The sequence below is a fragment of the Pieris brassicae genome, chromosome 3 (assembly GCF_905147105.1).
Source record: "Pieris brassicae chromosome 3, ilPieBrab1.1, whole genome shotgun sequence".
NCBI lineage: Eukaryota > Metazoa > Arthropoda > Insecta > Lepidoptera > Pieridae > Pieris > Pieris brassicae.
The window spans coordinates 18,528,702-18,548,724 of NC_059667.1; the positions used below are offsets into that span (position 1 = coordinate 18,528,702).

At 33.1% G+C, this 20,023-nt stretch overlaps 2 protein-coding genes across 5 annotated transcripts; one reads left to right on the forward strand and one right to left on the reverse strand.

Annotated features, from left to right (window-relative positions):
• The first annotated feature begins 32 nt into the window (after window positions 1-32).
• LOC123706928 (zinc finger protein 879-like) lies at window positions 33-9,895 on the forward strand. 2 transcript variants are annotated; one of them, XM_045656576.1, is made up of 13 exons: window positions 33-148; window positions 510-641; window positions 768-1,067; window positions 1,223-1,426; window positions 2,729-2,866; window positions 3,030-3,157; window positions 4,239-4,313; window positions 5,071-5,203; window positions 5,484-5,614; window positions 6,574-6,703; window positions 7,224-7,343; window positions 8,121-8,321; window positions 8,848-9,895. In XM_045656576.1, the coding sequence occupies exons 2-13, from the start codon at window positions 531-533 to the stop codon at window positions 8,986-8,988; spliced, it is 1,812 nt and encodes a 603-aa protein (XP_045512532.1). In that variant the 5' UTR covers window positions 33-148; window positions 510-530; the 3' UTR covers window positions 8,989-9,895. The 2 variants fall into 2 exon arrangements, with proteins under 2 accessions (XP_045512532.1, XP_045512531.1); XM_045656575.1 differs by lacking the exon at window positions 33-148 and adding an exon at window positions 169-345.
• Window positions 9,896-9,967: 72 nt separating this feature from the next.
• Window positions 9,968-19,361, reverse strand: LOC123706927 (zinc finger protein 2-like). 3 transcript variants are annotated; one of them, XM_045656573.1, is made up of 14 exons: window positions 19,276-19,361; window positions 18,731-18,909; window positions 18,349-18,483; window positions 17,978-18,274; window positions 17,442-17,564; window positions 16,540-16,677; window positions 15,443-15,570; window positions 15,154-15,228; window positions 14,947-15,079; window positions 14,092-14,213; window positions 11,966-12,200; window positions 11,019-11,144; window positions 10,381-10,581; window positions 9,968-10,299 (listed from the first exon to the last, which is right to left on the reverse strand). In XM_045656573.1, exons 2-14 carry the CDS (start codon window positions 18,836-18,838, stop codon window positions 10,084-10,086), a joined length of 2,037 nt encoding a protein of 678 aa, XP_045512529.1. In that variant the 5' UTR covers window positions 18,839-18,909; window positions 19,276-19,361; the 3' UTR covers window positions 9,968-10,083. The 3 variants fall into 3 exon arrangements, with proteins under 3 accessions (XP_045512529.1, XP_045512530.1, XP_045512528.1); XM_045656574.1 differs by lacking the exon at window positions 19,276-19,361 and adding an exon at window positions 19,235-19,251; XM_045656572.1 differs by lacking the exon at window positions 19,276-19,361 and having other exon boundaries at window positions 18,731-19,257.
• Between the last annotated feature and the right edge of the window lie 662 nt (window positions 19,362-20,023).

The following is a 20,023-nucleotide window of genomic DNA, read 5'->3' on the forward strand; positions in this document are numbered from 1 at the left end:
ACAGTTTTAGCAAAACATAAACATAATGACTGTAGCCAGTGTCCATTATTCAGTCTGTATTATAAGCAACAATTATTATATCTTTGTATTGACAGCTGACAAAGACAACTCAAGTGCGGCAAAGCATCGCTTCTTTCAATTTTACATTGTTTGTTTTTATTTTTTTTATTTATGCTAAGCTAATACTGAAGTTATTGTTTCTTTATAACAACTTTCATTGCAATAATACTTGCAAAAATGACTGCTGTAAAAGTTTGTAGGGTTTGTTTACAAATGGGTGTTAATTTGTTAAAGCTGCACTCCGGGTCTTTGGATCATTTTTATGAAATAATAACTGGAATCTGTGTAAATAACATTTTAATACAAACTATTTCGTCTTTAATAGCAGATAAACAAAAACATGCAAAAAAAATCTTATTTCACTCAAAACAGATCAATTTTAAACAGTTCTTTCTTTCACCATCTTAGAAATCTAGCATGTTTAATTACGATATAAAAATATATTTCAGGTAGAACAGATAAAGTTGCCAATGTATGCGTGCCAAGAGTGTGCTTTGTTATTGAAGAAGTATTATTACTTTAGGCAAAAATGTATGAGAGCCCTTATGATTTTAAAAAGTATTCTTCAATACCAAGACGAGGTAAATATTAATTAAACTTAACTGGTATTCATTATATTTAAAAAATTGTTTTATAGTAAAACAAGAATGTCTTAGACTCGTTTTATTAAAACTGCTTTTATAAATTTACTTGTGTATTTGTTGTAGATAACTGAAAGAGATATATTAAAAATTGATAGAGAAGCCATACTCTTAAATACTACTCTGACACTTTCCAAAAATGTTTGTGACATAAATATTGATCCCACTAAGAATAACATTCAAAATGATGAGGTGGAAATAAAAACATTTCCTAATGTACCTTTGGATAATTTGTTTTTTGATATGGATCCGTTTGAAGCTGGAACAGATAAAGAGTGGCCTAGTGACGATGATTTTATTGGCACCAAAGATGATGATTCTGAAGATGATTTAATTGCCTTAAGCAAACTTGGTGTTGTTAAAGTGGTATGTGACATATTTCTTGTATTGTGATAAAAACCAATTATACATTCATATGTGTTGTTATTAGTCAAAAGAAACAAGAACTGTATAACAAACATGCAACCTGCTAATAATTTCCTACAAACACACTGTTGCATAAAACAATTTATACTTTTAAGGAATCAAAATCAACTGAAACGCAGAAAACTCCTATGAGAAGACCTCGAAAAACTTTAAAAAAAGAAAAGCCAATAGTCTCAATATCAAAACAGCATAAAATAAGAATTAGAAAGGGAAAAGGTTTTATAACTCCACAGGATATCAATTTGCCTAAAGACATTGATTTAAAGTTTGATGATAATTTTACAGTAGCGGAGACAACAGTAAGTAAGCTTTCGCTTTGTTTAGGATAAATTAATTATATATAAAACTCGTGAGCAGCGAAAGAGTGAACTTTGCCTAGTGGCCACTCTCATTCCTTAAGTCATTGCTTATGCTCCAACAACAACGAAAACATTGGAAGTAAACCAGCATTCTAAGACACAATATTTTTTTTGTGTCAGGCATAACAATTTGTTCACCTACTTCCCTATTAAAAATGGATCTAGTGAGAGTCGAAGTGGGGAAACTGAGTCCACAAACCATCTCTATAAAAAAAAATAATAATGATGAAACAGATTCAGAAATCTGAGGGCCAGACCTAAAATTTTATAGCTATACTGTTCATTTTGGTTTATATAAAAGTCGGTTCTGACTCAAATTGACCTTGATTATAAATATCTCATATATATGAATATTGTTACGAGCTAGGGGAGCGGATAGAAAATGCCGTGGATTTATTCAAGGGTTTATTTCTTGAAAAATCAATGAGGAATTTATGAGCACAAATTAATTGCAGAAATGCACTTATAACACACAAAAACACAGTCACTAATTACTTCACTTATGCACACTACACACAGTACTTTATCACTTGTAATCACTTTATTCGCACTTTATCGCTTCGGTGTTTCTCTCTTGTTATCGCATTCAAAACTAAAGGTGACTAGTCGCGTTTCGGCTCGCTTATATATCCCTGGGAATAATTCTAAACAAAATTCGAGAACTCTCTAGGCGGGCTTGCTACTGGGTAGCGATTACACAATTCTCTCCGCACCGCACTCTTTGTCTCTTTCGCACGTTGCTCCGCCCTTGTCGTACGGCATTCTAGAGTGCTCAGTCTAGTTTCGAGAAAGTCCTGATCTTCTCTCTCTCTCTCTCGTATCATTTCGTCCTTGTCTCACACCTAGAAAGTTTGGTCTAGAATATTCCTTCATCAAAGGGGTATACCTAGGCCTGAAAACGCCTGAAAACGGGTCTCCTGAAAACTGCACCACTCTACTACACATGTTCTGAAACCGACTGAAAAATGTTTCAGCTTCCTGAAAACTAGGTTAACATTATGGAAATTACAATTAACTAATATGTGATTGAGCCTCTCCTAAAACGATCAGAAATCATATTTCAGCCTGCTAGTTCAAAAGTTCTCTAAGTAGTGAAAAAATTTAGAAACATTGCAGTCGACCCGTCTTCGTAACAATATTAATAATTGTTAGAAGCACAGGAATTTTATCATTGATGAATAAAAAGTAAATCTTTTAAGAATTTATCCAATATTTCTAAATAAGTAGTCTGCTTTTATTCAGAAAGAAGAGCAAATTGCGGAAATAAAAAAGCGTCAAGATTCAGAACGTTTCCGCAAAGCTGAGTTCAAGTGTCAAATGTGTTACAAATGCTTCAGTAATGATAAACTCTGGCAAATGCACAAGGAACGGCACGATCTTGTAAGTATATAGAAATTTTACAAAAATGATTATTTAATTTAAAAAAATGTGTGTGTGTACTAGTGTACACACGTAAGAAGTGAAAATTCTTTATGACCTTATTTTTCGAAAAATGATCTACTATATGTAACTTGAAATTCTTATACAATGTTTCATTTTTCAGTCGGCAGGTGAGGCAGAGTGCGAGATTTGCAAACTGCGATTCAGTCGCGCGGCTCTCAAACGGCATATGTATTCCGTTCACAGCAAGAAATATCTTTGTAAACAGTGCCCTTTTATTGCTTCTACATTGTGAGTAATAAAAAATATATATTTTGTATTCATAGGTTTATTTATCAAGTTATAAAAGGCCATGCGCATTTTTTGAACTAACGACCCTCTCACTAGGGAGTTCGCTCATATATTTACTTTGTTTTGAACTAAAATTTAAATTAATACCGAATTATATACATAACTCATAGATCACTGTTAGCCTAGTCGCTTCAGCATGCGACTCTCATCCCTGAGGTCGTAGGTTCGATCCCGGCTGTCCACTAATGGACTTTCTTTCTACATAGAAATTTAACATTCCCTCGAACGTTGAAGGAAAACATCGCCAGGAAGCCGGCTTGCCTTAAACTCAAAAAGTCAACGGCGTGCGTCAGGCACAGAAGGCTGATCACCTACTTGCCTATTCGATTAACAAATGATCATGAAACAGATACAGAAATCTGAGGCCCAGACCTAAAAAGATTGTAGCGCCATTAGCGCGATTGTATTTAGCTATTTTATCAAAAATATTTTGATATTCTGTTTTGAGTGGTGTTTACATTACTTTATATATTTAGAAGCATGTACCTATTAATAAAATTTATATAGACGAATGTCGCTCTGTTGGCGCTAGAAACTATATAAACATTCGTGCTAATATATAAAAAGGTAGCGTTCTCCTTAATACCGGACATATTAGTTAACAATATAGAAGAATAAAAATCTACGTTCGATCAGCAATTATCTGGGAAAGAGCCGCATTAGCATACTCCAATTTTTTAGTCGCTTGATTAAATAATATTATAAATATATAGACGCGCACACAATTGAGTGATAGTGAACAGGGGATTGAGACAAAATTTCAAAGACAATTTTCTACAGACGTGACCCACTAACGGCAAATGAGTTTGTAACAAAATGGTCACGTGACGAAGCGTGAGCTAATATAATATTGCTAAATTTTGTTACTAATGTTTTTGTGGGGCACTCCTGTCGAAAAGTGAATTTTGATTGATCTGATTCCGATATTATACGTATTCACAGTTATTACCTATGTAATTGACATTAGAAAGATCTTAAACATTGCATAGGATAACATTTGTAAAACAAATTCTCTTTTTAGCAATCGCGCTAAGCAGCATATGTTACAACACAAGGGTGTGAAGTACAAGTGTCCGCACTGTGATGAAGTTACTAAGTATGTATATTATGTTTATTTATACATATATAGTAAGTCAAAAAGAATCTAGTTGTGTTAATTTTCTTACTCCTATATTGATTTGGAATTTTTATTTCTGATACAATTTTCAAAAATACACATTGCTATATTTGATTTATTTGTTTCTACCGACTATTAATAATTACACAGCACAAAGAAACAATAACAATAATATATCAAATAACACACTGTCTTGGGTTATTTTTGTAAACTAAACAAAATTAGAATACAATATTTTAAAAACAATTAAGTTTCCACCACAATACAATAACCGAAATATACTAATCTAAATCTTATAATAATATTAAATAAAGGCCTGGAGGATTTTTGATTGCAAAGAAAAATTCTACTTCGCAATAAATTTAAAACTAAACCCTAATCAATCAATCACCATACGTGTCGTTACCTATTATAACATATATAGGTATATATATGTTGTCACACATGCACGTCAAACGTCCTTTAAAGGCGCTGTCTTGGTGTATTACCGTAATTTGATGAATTTTGTACGTATTTTACCAATAGTACTGCATTGAGTTATAGATATTTTTAGACATTTACGATTTACAGATAATTCTATATTTTAAAATGTATCCAAAAATTTCGTCTTTATGTATTTCGCTGTTTTTAAGTTGTTCAGTCAAGTCAAGTCAGTTTAGTTGTGCTTATTACTTGTCATTAATCTCAATCATGAATTATTTACCAAATAAATTTAGTCCCTATTATTATTTTGCAGTAATTTAAACGCCATTCTTGGTCACGTACGCAAACGCCACGCGTCGGATATTCTGTGCCGTTTTTGCGGACTGCCTTTTGTCTCACGGATGGGCCTCATTCGGCATAAGGCGTTGATGCACAGAGATCGAGATGTATGTTTTTTAATTTTTCTCACACTATCACAGAACAAAAAGAAAATTTGTACTCAATAATGGGTTAAAAAATTAATTCTTTTTGTTTCATACATATTAATAGTTGCGATTGTTCCTAACTTAAAGTCACATTTACTTAGGAATTTAATTTGGAATAAGCTAAGTCTTAGTTGGACGTTTTTAATAATTTGTACACCTAAATGAAATTTACCAAAAAACCAAACCTCCAACTGACCAAGTTTTAATTTAAAAAGCCTCTTGATATGATATATATTTATAGGAGATAACAGAAATAGAGGACAATCCGGAAGCCCCGCACTGTAGCGAGTGTGATATGAAGTTCGCGAATGAAGAGGCGTTTAAAAGACATCGCCTCACGGCCAGAAAACATAAGGATGCGACGAAAAATACGTGCGTACATCTATTATATATACATATTTATGTTCGTTTCTGTCAATAAAACTCGAGAGTGGCTGGACCCACGGTCAAATTCAATGTAAAAAAATAAAAAAATGACAAAAAAAATATTCGATATTTGTGAAAGAAAACAGTTTTTTAATCGGATTAAAGCTATTTCTATTATTATAAACTTATGATTATTTACATAGTTAAAAAACTGTTTTCTTTCAATGTGTAAAAGCTAGGATAGGTTTTAACTGTAAGAAGCATGATATTTAATTTTCCAATACAATTTCGTTTCTAGCTTCGAAACATTTGGCGTCTTTTTTTTTTTTTTTTTGGAAACGTTTGACCGCAGTTTACAGATATATAGGTGATACGAAGTTTACCAGATCATCTATGTACGAATTGTTTCGTACATAACGAAACATATTTCTTCGTATTGTTAGCTTTTAATATTTATTTGATTATATACTAAACATTTTTATGAAACATATTATTAAGAATCTTGGTACAAGTGCGCATGTGCAATAGTTATTCATTTGACTCGATCGGTTGTTTACGAATTGACTCGACCATCTTCCCGAAGTGGGATGGTCGAGTCGGAAGAGGGAGTTGTGATTATAAAAGAGGTTGTGACACATGCGCACGGGCTTTTTCTTTGTACAAGTTTGAAGTTATATAGTTCACGTAAAATCAGTGAAGGTTTAATTTCCTACCCTAAGAACTAGATCAACTACCGCTAACAATATATTTCGATTGAAAATCTTTCGAAATTTTCTAGGTATAAAGAGTCTCGGTCTTTTTCGGTATAAAGAGCGGCAGTGAAAATTCATTGTCTGTTTTAATTATACATCTGAAATACGTATATTTACGACCAGAGCCTAGAAGCCAAATATTCCTTAGATACTAAGGAAAATTAATAATATTCACAAATTTATAATAATAAAGTAGCTTAAAACCTTTTATAGGATTGGATGTCGCGAATGTGGAGAGACGTTCGCGAATAAGAAGGATCGTCGGGAACACAGTTCTATTTATCACAAACGAACACATGTGTCTAAACCCACACCTGCCGAATGGCCTGACAAATGTCCCCTCGTATGTATATGACTGTATTATATGTTCATGCATTACGTAAGAATATATATGGTACGAGAAAATGGAGAAATAAAATATTTCGGTCAAAATACTATTTTGGTCTGTTATTTCACTGAAATTTTCAAACTTATGATAAAACTTCTATATTAATGAAATTACAATAAACTTATATTTGTACTCAGATCAGTATCAAAACATTATGTATTTAAATAGGGTTCAAATTATTCAACTATTAATACACGGTTAAAAATACTGTTAACTAAAAAATAATAAAGATAAATAGATTTATAAACATTTAGACAACTTTTAATAAATCATTTAAAAATCTTTATATTAAAAAAACTACTAAACCGATATTGATGAGATTTGTACTCTTTCGTAACTTGGAATTTACCTATTTAATAAAAAATTTACATCTCCATATGACTATTCTAATATTACTACCACTATACAAACAATATTACATAAATGTAAACAGTACAGTACAGGTACATATAGAATATATAAAAATATTTTTTAGTGTTCGGAAGTTATAACTAGTGCGCGCTCTTTGTGGGCCCACTTTCGCATGAACCATCCCTACGAGGAGTACCCGCGTGAGAGACCTTTTATCTGTGACGTATGTGGAATGCGAATGCGGGTAAGTAGTGTGTTCATCTTAATATATATAAATCTCCTGTCACGATGTTTGTCCGCGATGGATGCCTAAACTACGTAACCGATTTTAAATTAAATTGGCACACCGTGAGCAGTCTGATCCAACTTAAGAGATAGGATAGCTTAGATCTTTAATTATAGTCGTAATTTTATTTTATTGCAAATTATTTGTCTATAATTAATTGACAGTCACAATTATCTGTTAACTCCAAAAGATTCTAATAGATATCGATACTTTTCTGGATTGAGTAAGTAATCAATAGATGGCACTGCTATGGTAAACCGACAAAAGTTTCATAATAAGCTACAATTCAATATCATGATTACCACGTGTTATTGAGGCTAAAGTATAAATGAAATTTATTTTGTAGAAAACGAAATACCGTGAATGTTATGATTAGTTTGCAATTAATAAACGACATTATTCACACTCAGCCCTTGATAATGTCACTGCTGGAAATATTGCCAGAGTTCACACTCAGCTCTGAGTGGCAACACGAGTGATCTATTTACATATTCATGCAACTTCCCTGTCCGACAGGGATGAGTAATTAGCTCTTATAATTATTAGACAGAGATATATTGTTTACATTTTTCATAATAGGTTTACCTATGACGTTGGATATTCTATGGTATTTATAGATTATCTATGGCCTATAGTAGCCTGCAGTGTTAATTTGAGATATTAATAAATATCTTTTTTGAGATAGTTTAACGAGTTTCATGTGTCGAAACATTAGTTGTATTGTGAATATTTCAGTATAAAAAAGGCCTAGAAGCCCACATGTACACACACTTAAAGGAGAAGCCGTTCAAATGCCTCCGATGCGGTAAGGGATTCAACAGTGCGGGAAATCTTGCGACGCATCATGGGTCCGTGCATTCCGATCTACGTCCGTATGTGTGTACCGTTTGCAACCGGGCATTTAAGAAGAAGAATACCTTGAGGTGCCACTTTATGGTGAGTTATATTTAAGTTGCTTTACTCCGGGTAGTTCTGGCTAGGGGCTTCAGGGAGCGACTCTCATTCCTGTCTCTGTATTCTTGACCAGTGGTATGGAATTCTGAAAGGTAAACATCGTGAGGAATGCCTTAGACGGAAAAGTCGACGGTTTGTTTTAGACACAGAAGGAAGATTACCTACTTGGCTATAAAGTAAAGTACTACTGGCTTAGACCAGAAAGGTTGTAGCGCCAGTGATTATTTTGCCACTTGATAACATTTGTAGCAAGAAAGTCCATTTGTAGCATTGTCTTTACTAACTTAATAGTACATATTGAAAGCAGATTTTGTTACCCCCGCAACTTATCTAAAATGTATTTTTTTTTCAAATTCAAGACATACATTAAAAAGATTCTTTATTCAAGAAATGTATTTAGTATGTTCAAAGAAGTGGTGCGGCGTTTAATTTTTATATGTAAGCACAAACCGTTAGTAGTATATGTATAATATTCTAGAATTTTGTAAATATTAAATATATTTTGTAGACGCACACTGGTGAGAAACCCTACCGGTGCGAGATCTGTGGTCACGCGTTCACTCAATCCAACAGCTGCAAGAGCCACATTAGGAAAGTGCATGGAGAACAACCGCCCAAGATTGTCTCACGCAATAACTACTCAAACTAAAGATCCTACGCTAGTGTAATCAACCTACGTAGAATGAAAATTAAGCAAAGCTTAACTAAATATGCCAGAACTGTCTAAGTGACAGTTGATGCTCCGTGTAAATATTGTTCCATATTCAAAATGTAAAAAACAAAAGACGAAATTGTGAGCTCGATTGTGATTGGGCAACGTAAGGTGACGTATAATTTCGCGTATTGTATACATACTTGGGGCATTCCACGTGAAGCTAAAAGATACATTTTGATGTTTCCGATTTTAGTTATATTCGATTGACATATACATACGTCCTGGACAATAACGATCAAACAAAAATATATAATAAAATACATAATTAAAGTATATATTCCACTAGTTTGGTTTTTCAATTATACCTTAGTAACAACACTTCGTGTACTTGTGACTAATGGATACTTGTAAGGCAGAATTTAATGCCCTTTAACTCTGTTCTATAGATTAAACGTTCAGGACGTATATATATGTATATAACTCAATCGCTTGTAACTTAAAACAGAAATATCAACATTTTTTCCAGCAAAAAAAAAATAAACAATTCGTAAAAATCGGTCAATTGTGGGAAGAGTTTGATTTCAAACACTGTGACCCGAGAACTTTTATATTGTTTTACGAAAAATGTACAATTATTACATATTTGAATATCACTAACTGAACTGTCGGATTACTTAAGAAAAGAGCGTATCAATTCTTTTTTTTTTGGCAACGACAACACTTTCCTGTCATTGAGTGTCTATGGCTTCACCGGCGAGCCGAGTTGTTTGGTTTTTGTGGGTTGTTTGAGGGTTGTTCTATAAAATAACCTTCTAAAATCAGTGATTAGACTTATGCATTACGCCCTATCGAAGAAATCCTAAATTCGGTAGTAATTTTGTAAATTTATGTAGTACAAAAACTCGGTATTGAAATAAGAAAGACTTTTGAATGAAAATAAAGTTGTATTCATAGAAAAATTGAAACTAGATAATTGTGTGTAATGATATATTACTCTACAAACAACCTTTTTACAATATAATACTCAAACTTATTTTTACCTCTTAATTAAAAATATACAGGAAATGTGTTGGTATTATTGAAAAATATTCATTTGACGACCGAAGAAGACTTAGAAGAAGTGTTCAGGATTATCTCTCTTTTCTCCTTCACTTCATCTTTTTCTCTCTCTTTTCTCTTCGACTTCTTCTTCTTCTTTCTCTTAATATTTAAATGAACCCCTTCATAATGAAGCCTGCGTGATGTTTTGAATGCAAACGCTTTGTCGCAAACATCACATTTGAAGGGTTTTTCGCCCGAATGGATCTAAAAAAAGTATAATCAATTAAAATGATTATATATATAGTATATTATATATATATCTTTTTTTATAATATTAAAACTTACCCGGTTATGTTTATGCAGCGTGCCTTTTGTCTTAAGAGCCAAGCCACATGTGTCGCAAACGAATGGTCTTTCATCGGAGTGTACAACCACAAAATGATTTCTAAGAAGCGTCCGCGAGTAAAACGCTTTACTGCAAACGTCACACTTGAATGGGGTTACACCATTGTGTAGGTTCATGTGGTAATTGAGTATGTGTCGGGTCTGAAACAAAACAGGTAAAAAATAAATTAAGCAGCCACAATCAAATTGTCAGTCGAATTCAGTATTTATTTTTTATTTATTTACACTTCGTTACACTACAATATAATAAAAAAAATGAACATAATTAAATCAAAAGGAGGGCGTGCAACTGGCGGCCTTATCGCTTTCGAGCGATCTCTTCCAGGCAACCATTGTGAGTAAAGTAAAAAATGTATTAAATTACATAAATTAGGCAAGTAGTGCAAAAATACATGTTATACACATTTATTAAGACAAAACTAAATAGGAACAAAAACAAACTAAACTAAAAATATGATACATTAAAAATAGAAAGTAAAAAGACGATGAAGAAGAAGAAATCACGATAATTTAAGATAAGTCTCACGTCAGTGAGTATTTAGTAATAAAAGTTAGTACTGTGTCAGTATGTCTCTTACTTTATATCCCTTCCCACAATGCTCGCAAATAAATCTTCTCCTAATGGTCATATATGTCTTCTCTGGATGCTGACGACGGTGGTGTAACCAATTTTCCTGCTCGCTGTACACTAATGCATCGGGACACTGAGAAAAATATATACATATTTATAATAATAGGCTAGAGAATTATTTTATTAAGTAATTTAAAAAAAAGGAGATTATTAGTGTCACTAGGATGTATGTATTGTTGGATTCCAACGTCGAGTATATAAAAACTAACAACAGGACAGTATATGTTTTATATATAGTATAAAGGCGTGAACGTTATTATGAAAGAGGAGCAGAAGCTACTAGTGGCGGAATGCCAGATATTGCATAAAATCCTGGGGGCCGACAGGGGAAGATGGGGAATGGAGAGGTCGAAAAAATATAGTTGGTAAGCCCAGCCTTATAGGAGTATTCAAGGGCCATCGACTACGTCGGCCAAGATCAGGCGCTGAAGGAAGATAACTTGAGCCGGCCTTGGTACCGCTGGATGGACATAGTGCAGGACCAACTGCAGCCATTGCAATTGGCGGGAAGTGACACAGGACAGGGAGCGCCGGAAGTTTCTCATTTCGGAGGCCAAGACACTTTTTAGGTCGCCAGAGCCAGTGGAGTCAGGGAGTGTGAAATTCTAATGAATGAATGAACTTTCGAGCCCTTTCTTGGTAACTCATCAATGTTTTTCTGCACGTTCCTAATATTGTGATCAGTGCTACAGATATTAAGACCTACATTGAACTTTCATACAAAAATGTCTAGATCGGGATCGCTATTGAAAGTTAGCCTAGACTCTAGAGCGTTAGAGGTTTGAGAATGCAGATAGCATTACAAAAAAGGTCTCGAAAACAATTTCTTTTTCATATTCTTTCGACTCTGAGTGCTTGCTAATATAAAAATAATTAGAAACTGAAACAACTTACGTAATGACATTTCACTGGCCAATTAATTTTTTGAAGTGAATTGAGCGGACGCTTCGTGGGTAATGTTATTTTAACCCGAGGCATATTCGGCTTAGCCTGGGATTTATCCGAGGATGCTTTTATCATAATAATCGGTTTTTCAATGCGTCGCGGACGCCGTTTGTGAACTTTCAATGAATGCATGAATCTCTCCTTTTTAGTCGAAAATCTCTCATCACAAGTGTCGCAGCTGTATCTGTAGAAATTTAAAATGCTGCATTGTAAGGACAAAATACTTAAAATATACAATTAGAAAAAGGTATAACAATTTTTTTTTAAATTATATCTGATGAACTATAATGAAGGCCACAATATTTGATCGTTGGATCGAGGTGTTGACCTTATACGTAGTCAAAATACAAAATTGCCTACGTTTTTCGCGAAAAGTAAGAAAAACTTTACGTAGGCTATAGAAACAACGATTCCTAAATCCTTGCTCGTGTAGCGAAGGTTGACTCAAAAAATCAATCAATATACGTTTATGCAGTTTAGATGCGTCTCAGTGCATGCTTATAAATGTCAAAAATGTTTTATAACAACGAATCCACGTTCCTACAGGACGCATCAATCAAAGGCAGAAGGACTATGTATACCTTGCTATAGGAGCGAAACAAACAAAAAACATATAAACGAGTTTAAAACAAATGGTGACTTTCACCAGCATAATACCCGAGTCAGAAAGCATTTAAGCGTTCGACCAACCAGGCTCCAGAAGATAAACCACTTCTTATATGGAAATTGTATTCGATTTTACAACAAACTCCGAAACGAAATTAGAGAATCACAAAATAAATCCAGTTCAAGCAATTTGTTTGAGTCAAACTTAGAGATTAAAAAGAATGGCGGAAAGTTTTTTGCCACTTCTTCTTGGCCGCTCTACGTTCTGTTTTAGTTAACTTGTAGTAAATTTAAAATTGATATAACTTCTTTTCTGACGTTCATAAGTCTTGTTTACGCATATGAATAGTTATTTTAACTCGACTTGACTTGAACCTCCTTCTTTTTTGTAAATAAGGTAAAGGCTCCAAATCAAAGGTGGCCGACTAAATAATATAATAATAACTAACAAAATGTTAATGTCAAAGCTTTCTCTTTCTTTTTCTTTCTCTTTTTTAGCAGAAGACAAAATGAACTTACTATAGTCCCTGTATTTATGTTTACCGACTATCTACCTCAATTCGTTTGTAATTACTTTATTAGTTATCTAGACCATTCTTGAACTTACAATATACATACTACATCTATATTGTATGTAGGAAACATATTGTTACGAAGACGGGTCGACTGCAATGTTTCTAGATTTTTCCACTAGTTAGAGAACTTTTCAGCAGGCTGAAATATGATTTCTGATCGTTTTAGGAGAGGCTCAATCACATATTAGTTAATTGTAATTTCCATAATGTTAACCTAGTTTTCAGGAAGCTGAAACATTTTTCAGTCGGTTTCAGAACATGTGTAGTAGAGTGGTGCAGTTTTCAGGAGACCCGTTTTCAGGCGTTTTCAGGCCTAGGTATACCCCTTTGATAAAGGAATATTCTAGACCAAACTTTCTAGGTGTGATACAAGGACGAAATGATACGAGAGAGAGAGAGAGAAGATCAGGACTTTCTCGAAACTAGACTGAGCACTCTAGAACGCCGTACGACAAGGGCGGAGCAACGTGCGAAAGAGACAAAGAGTGCGGTGCGGAGAGAATTGTGTAATCGCTACCCAGTAGCAAGCCCGCCTAGAGAGTTCTCGAATATTGTTTAGAATTATTCCCAGGGATATATAAGCGAGCCGAAACGCGACTAGTCACCTTTAGTTTTGAATGCGATAACAAGAGAGAAACACCGAAGCGATAAAGTGCGAATAAAGTGATTACAAGTGATAAAGTACTGTGTGTAGTGTGCATAAGTGAAGTATTTAGTGATTGTGTTTTTGTGTGTTATAAGTGCATTTCTGCAATTAATTTGTGCTAATAAATTCCTCATTGATTTTTCAAGAAATAAACCCTTGAATAAATCTACGGCATTTTCTATCCGATCCCGTAACGTGTCGAAGATTTATATTAATAATACATTTATTTGTTTACATTACGTACTTACCTATACTTGCCAGTGTGCTTCATAGTTGTGGTCAAGTGGACATTGTACGCCTTCCCATTTGTAAACGTTATATCACACGTCTCGCAGTGCACCGCCGTTATATTCATCACCTCATCGTCTTCCTATATATGTATTATGATTTATGAGTAACTGTATTTACAAACTTTTTTATGGAAATTGTCTAAGCTATTTTAACAAATCGGTATATGTAATGAATTGTTTTTATTTTGTTATTTTACAGAATAATATAATACAGTGTAAACCCCATGTAACGTCCCTCGATTTAATGACGAACTCCCTAAAGTCTCAGAATCAATTAGCTTTGGTTGGTTTAGCTTGCCTTCCATTCAATCTATATAGCATTACAACCACTCTCAATAACGACAAAAATTGTGTAATAGCCAACTTTTTATATTGCTAAAATTAGTAAAAACTGCGCAGCTGTGTACGTTCTTTTGTCGCTTTATTAATCAAGCCCGCAATAAACTCGACTGTCGGCATCGTCCATACGAACTGTCTAAGAAATTCGATTTTCTGTTTACAAATTGGGATTGCTTGCACGTGTAGACTGTTATTGACCATGACTAATAAGTAGGAGTCATGAATTATCTATACGTTTTTCTCCTCTCCATTAAACGACTACTCTCTACACCGCCATAAAATGCAGTCCCTTCAGTGTCGTTATATAGAGTTTACACTGTAAATTATGATTTTTTTTGAATGAAAAAGAAATTACATTAGAAATTCAGTAAGGTTTGTATTAATATAACCTTAGCAGTCTTGTTTAGGAGCGCGACAAATGCATATAAAAATAGTTTTTCAACTTAATATTTTTGTTTGCGTTAGGCTACTTACTTGAAGGCCTTCATGATCACGCGCCTTATGGGCGTTGAGTGCTATCTGGGATGTGCGCGAGATTCCGCAGAAACAGCATGTGAAGTCAATTGGGTGATGATTTCGGATGTGTCTTAAGTAAATAATTCGGTTTCTATGGATAGAAGTGATGGTCTATTAGCGAAATTTTGAATTCTTGATTAAAGAAAGTCATTCAAAAGAACTTACGTGAAAACTGCTTTACATTGTTCGCAAGTGTATTGGTGACCTTGATGGTATAAGAGGTGTAGTTTCGCCCGATACCTTTAAAAATAATTCACAAATATATACAATTAGTTACTATGTATGAATGCCGACATTAAGACTTTATTGTTTTCTTTTTAATTTTTATATTAAATAGCTACACTTAAATTGTTTCCTTATAAAATAAGATAGCTGAGCTAAGTGTAAAACACTTTTGGAAATATTGTATTGAAGAATGTTAAACCTTAATTATTTTTTAGTATTTTGTACTCACAAGTTGGAATAAGACTGCGGACACAACTTGCACAAAAACCATCTTGGATGCGATTTAGTATGTGTTTGTAATTGTTCCTTAGTCCTGAAGTACATGTGACAATCTTCGCAATAAAACTCGCCACGGATCTAAAAAAAGATGTCGTTTTTTATAATTTAGCTATTATTATTAAACTATAAAATTTAAATCAAAGTTTTTGCGTAATTTTATTTGATTAAAGATGGTGGACTAAATTTAGGTGTGAACAGAAAAATACTGTCACATAAGGCACAGACAACAAATAATTTATTTAATAAATTTTTGCTAACTGACATTAAATTAAAAGCTTATATCAAATACAAAATTAACAATAAAAACTGATTGAACACGCTGTAAGGGAGCGTTCAAGTATTACGTAACGAATTGTTGGTGTCCTCTTGTAAAACGTTACGATGTGGGGCGGGGATTGAATCACGCGTTATTGAGTTACGAAACGTTTTACTATTGGATACAGAAAACGTTACGATGCGTTTCTTGGGGGGGGTCAAGAATCTCCAAAAAATGCGTGACGTAATACTTGAATGCTCCCTAACAGACAAACACGGCGCATACTTAATAACTACGTCAAACCGTTTACGACGACATCGTTTAGAACAACATACAATTTATATTGACCAAAATCAAAGGTCCCGGCTGGTAAAAGTATCAGATACTTAATACAACGTCATCGGCTGTTACGACTATCGGTTTTGACGACCAAATCTGAGTAGTCCCTTCGATGTCGTTATAAAAGATTTTTACTGTATTGCTAACTAACAGAATTCTTACAATTTATAAATATGTGATCTAAAAAGAGAGACAATCTTTTTTTTTAATTTTGAAAAAGATAGATCTGGGAAACTGCCTAAGATCAATTTCGGAGGAAAATTTATTGGCTAACTCACACATCCTAGGAATGGCAGGGTTTGATCCTAGTACGGTTTTGCGGAAAGGAATGGCTAAGGGTTTAACAGGAAAATAAGGGAAGAAATCGATGAATCTTTCATTTTATTGTAAGAGAAAAAATAATAATATTCAGTTTATTTTACCTAGCTAGCTAAAAGAAGCAATAGTCTCACCTGATCATGTTGCCCTGCATGTTTTTCTTGTCCACGTATATCAAGAAACCAGGAATAGCAAAGTTCACATTTATACTCAGCCGATTTGTATTTTATAGATTCTCTACGCAATTCCATTTTATCCATTAGCTCTTGTTTCTAAAAATATTTAACATTTATTTACATAGATTTCTACACTAAATCAAAAACGAGATAAATTTGGGCTTGATATCTTTAGCATTAATCAAATATAAGGCCTGGGTGTGTATATCTCAAAGGCGGTACAAAGTCCACCTTTCTAGATATAAATATTTATTAAAATGTATGAATATCAGAGGGTATATATAGGGAATACTCTTCAAATTATATTGTTTGCTCCTCTTGCTACGAAAACAGTCCAAACTCATATATTTTGTGTAATATAAATAATAACCATGAACCTTCTAATCATTACTTCCTGTTTTGGCTGCTTTTATAATATAGGGTATATTTTAATTTTATATCATGTGAAAAGATTGACAATATCCAAATTGCTTGATGCTAAAGAAAAATCAAGCCATGAATTTTGTTTTATTGGTTAGTAACAAAAGAGGTTGGGTGATGCTATAATTTTCTAAAGCTAGTTTATAGTACTTATATTAGGCATTTTGTTGGCTTAAAGGTCTCATTACCAGGCCATTAAAATTAAAAAAAAAGCATTTAATAGATTATGTACAAAATGCCTGACACTTTATAGCAATTATAGATAAAGGAACATTTGTTTATGGTTCAAGTGCAAGAATTTAATGTCAAAAATTGTTATTGTCTTTCATTTGTCATAATATTTTCATTTATCTATATACCATTAGTGACTCTAAGCATGTAGCAAATGAACCTAATATCATCCATATATAATATTTAAATTTATGACAAAGTAAGCTTACCGTAAAATATTTTATGGTAAAAAAATTATTGAGATCTTCTGTATCCTTCTTAGTTATTCTTTTATCAACTTCTACTGACAAATTTGGTTCTGGTTCTTGAAGCATAATTTGTTCGAATGATTGCTGTCAGTGCAATGAAATAAAAAGATTTAGTCATTGGTAAATATTTCATAACTAGCTATCCAGGAAAATCTTGTTTTACCTAAACTCCTTGATTGTAATAGTCAAACAAGCATTAATCACACTAGTAAATTATACTGTCACACTATCAAAGTACTTTACCATCTATCAATGGTACCATTTTACAGATTAACAATATTAAAAAGCAAATTAAATATTCACCTTACTATATATTATAAATTAATTTATTTCTAGCAGAAGTTTAGTCTTGCACAATTTTTAGGAAAAGCTAAATGAAAATTAAATAATAATTTGAAATCAATCTTACTACTTACTTCTCCATAAGCCATAAAATACTTAACATTATTTATAGATATAGAATGAAATGAAATTAAACACATTATTAAATTAAATACCTGCTCCATTTTTTCATCCAAATGGTCTGCATCTAGATCATCTTCAAGGATTTCAATTAAGTCATTATCTTCTGAATTATTTACATCAATGGGGTCACTAGAATCATCTTGTACTTCACAAAAGTAATCATGCTCTAACTTTACAATATCCTCTTCTTTTATAATATTTGGTAGATCATAAGTTTTTCTTAAGTCAGCTTGTGGGTCATAATTAAAACTGACATTTTCAACAATTTTTAGACTTGAGGTTAGGCCAAAACTTTCTCTGCCTATGTCCTTTAAGTTTTCTTCTGTTACCTATTAAAACATATTATTATAAATTTCACTGGATAAAATAAAGTAATAAAAATATAGATATTGGTTTATAATACCTCCCCATTATTTGATAAAAGTGCTTGGAGCACTGCCTGACCACGAAGGCATTTTTGTCTAAATACAAAGTATTTCTTCAATAGAGCAGTACATTCATAACATACATACATTGGTATTTTCAGCTTCGGCAGAGGCTGTAACAATGCAAAACTACAGTTTAAGAAAATAGCTTTGTTTATATAAATAAGTCTACAAAAGCAAAATAAAAAAGTAAAAACTAAATGGTATGAAATTCCTTCCAATCGAGGAGTGCTTGTATGATTTAAGAAATCAGTAATGTTTATTTAATGAAAAGTGAAAAAAATAATAATCAATAACAGAAAAAAATTATAGAGAATATACAGTATCATTTATTTTAAAAAATTATGAATGTTAACTCACATTTATGCCGGTCAATGTCAAATAGTAGAAAGCCAAGGTATTCGAAGACAAATTATGCATGAATCCATCCACTTCAAGACAAATTCTACAACATTTGAGCGATTCCATGTTGAGATTTTCGTGCGAAAATTATCATTCAATTTATGTTTCAGGTAATTAAAGCTTCATTTCGCCTTGACCTTAAATATATCTTGTATCAATAATATTTAAAATGTAAAATCCAATATTATATATTATTTAAAAACGTAAACGGCAACGTCAATTTGGTTATGGCCACATCACGCCTCATAAGTGTGGCGTACAGTGTTCACTGTTCCAAGTTATGATCCATTGATACATCTTGTCTATGCGGTATCCTTCCAGCCACACTTAGCCAAGTCTTGGTATTCGACAAAGGTACCATATAACTAACTTAATTTCGTTGCCTAATTATACAACTGAGCGTACATGAACCAAGTTGCTTATTCATTACTATAATAAATTCAAGTCACAAAATGAAATCACCTCCCAGACATGATGACGCATTACGGAACACGGATACTTACAAAATGACAGATATCCAATATACAGAATATCTACTGCTACGATCATATAGTGTACGATAAACGGCGTGTGCTTAACTGCTCATACACCACACTGAACTGAACCACAGAGTGAACAACGCTGCGTCTTCGATCGTTACCACTCGATGTAGACAAAAAATAAAAAAAAAACTTAGAAGTAAAGTAGTTTGTGCTTCAGGTATCTCAGGATCGCAAAGTTAATTCGTTATACAAGCTGTAGTGTAGGTTATTTCATTTTCGTGAATTACACAGGTTTAGTAACAAAACTAAAATTATTTAGTTTTTACTACAAACAACATATTGTTTTTACATTTTGATTAACATACTAGTTATCTCCTATTTTAATATTTTATACACAGCGTACAGAGTAAGAACATACTACTTGTCTTAGTTTTCTATAGTCTGTCTTCACACAGACTCCACATACGGCCGCGAAAATATTGGGTTTTTAGTTTTCAGAAAAATCACTTCTCGACAGTCGTGGGCGTGACCCACTACCGCAAAACGAATTTGTGTGGGAATAACATTCAGCTCAAGCTCACGCTTTGTCACGTAACCATTTTCAAACACGCCTGTCGAATAGTGATTTATCCTAAAGTCCGTGTATCTTTTATATATATATCTATAATATAAGTAAGCTAAAAAGTTTGTTTATTTGATTTAACGCACTAATCTCAGAAACTCTAATATCTTAACCGTCCCAACAGTAAACCTCACCTTCAGCTGTTAA

Bases quoted from the DNA above. Each gene is read 5' to 3' on its own strand.
- LOC123706928 (XM_045656575.1), top strand. From the start codon at position 238: ATGACTGCTGTAAAAGTTTGTAGGGTTTGTTTACAAATGGGTGTTAAT. The intron at 5,615-6,573 runs GTGCGTACATCT...AACCTTTTATAG, and splicing joins AAGGATGCGACGAAAAATAC to GATTGGATGTCGCGAATGTG. The intron at 6,704-7,223 runs GTATGTATATGA...AATATTTTTTAG, and splicing joins GGCCTGACAAATGTCCCCTC to TGTTCGGAAGTTATAACTAG.
- LOC123706927 (XM_045656573.1), bottom strand. From the start codon at position 18,838: ATGGAATCGCTCAAATGTTGTAGAATTTGTCTTGAAGTGGATGGATTC. The intron at 16,678-17,441 runs GTAAGCTTACTT...AAATATTTTTAG, and splicing joins TTACCATAAAATATTTTACG to AAACAAGAGCTAATGGATAA. The intron at 15,080-15,153 runs GTAAGTTCTTTT...TTCTATCCATAG, and splicing joins CAATGTAAAGCAGTTTTCAC to AAACCGAATTATTTACTTAA.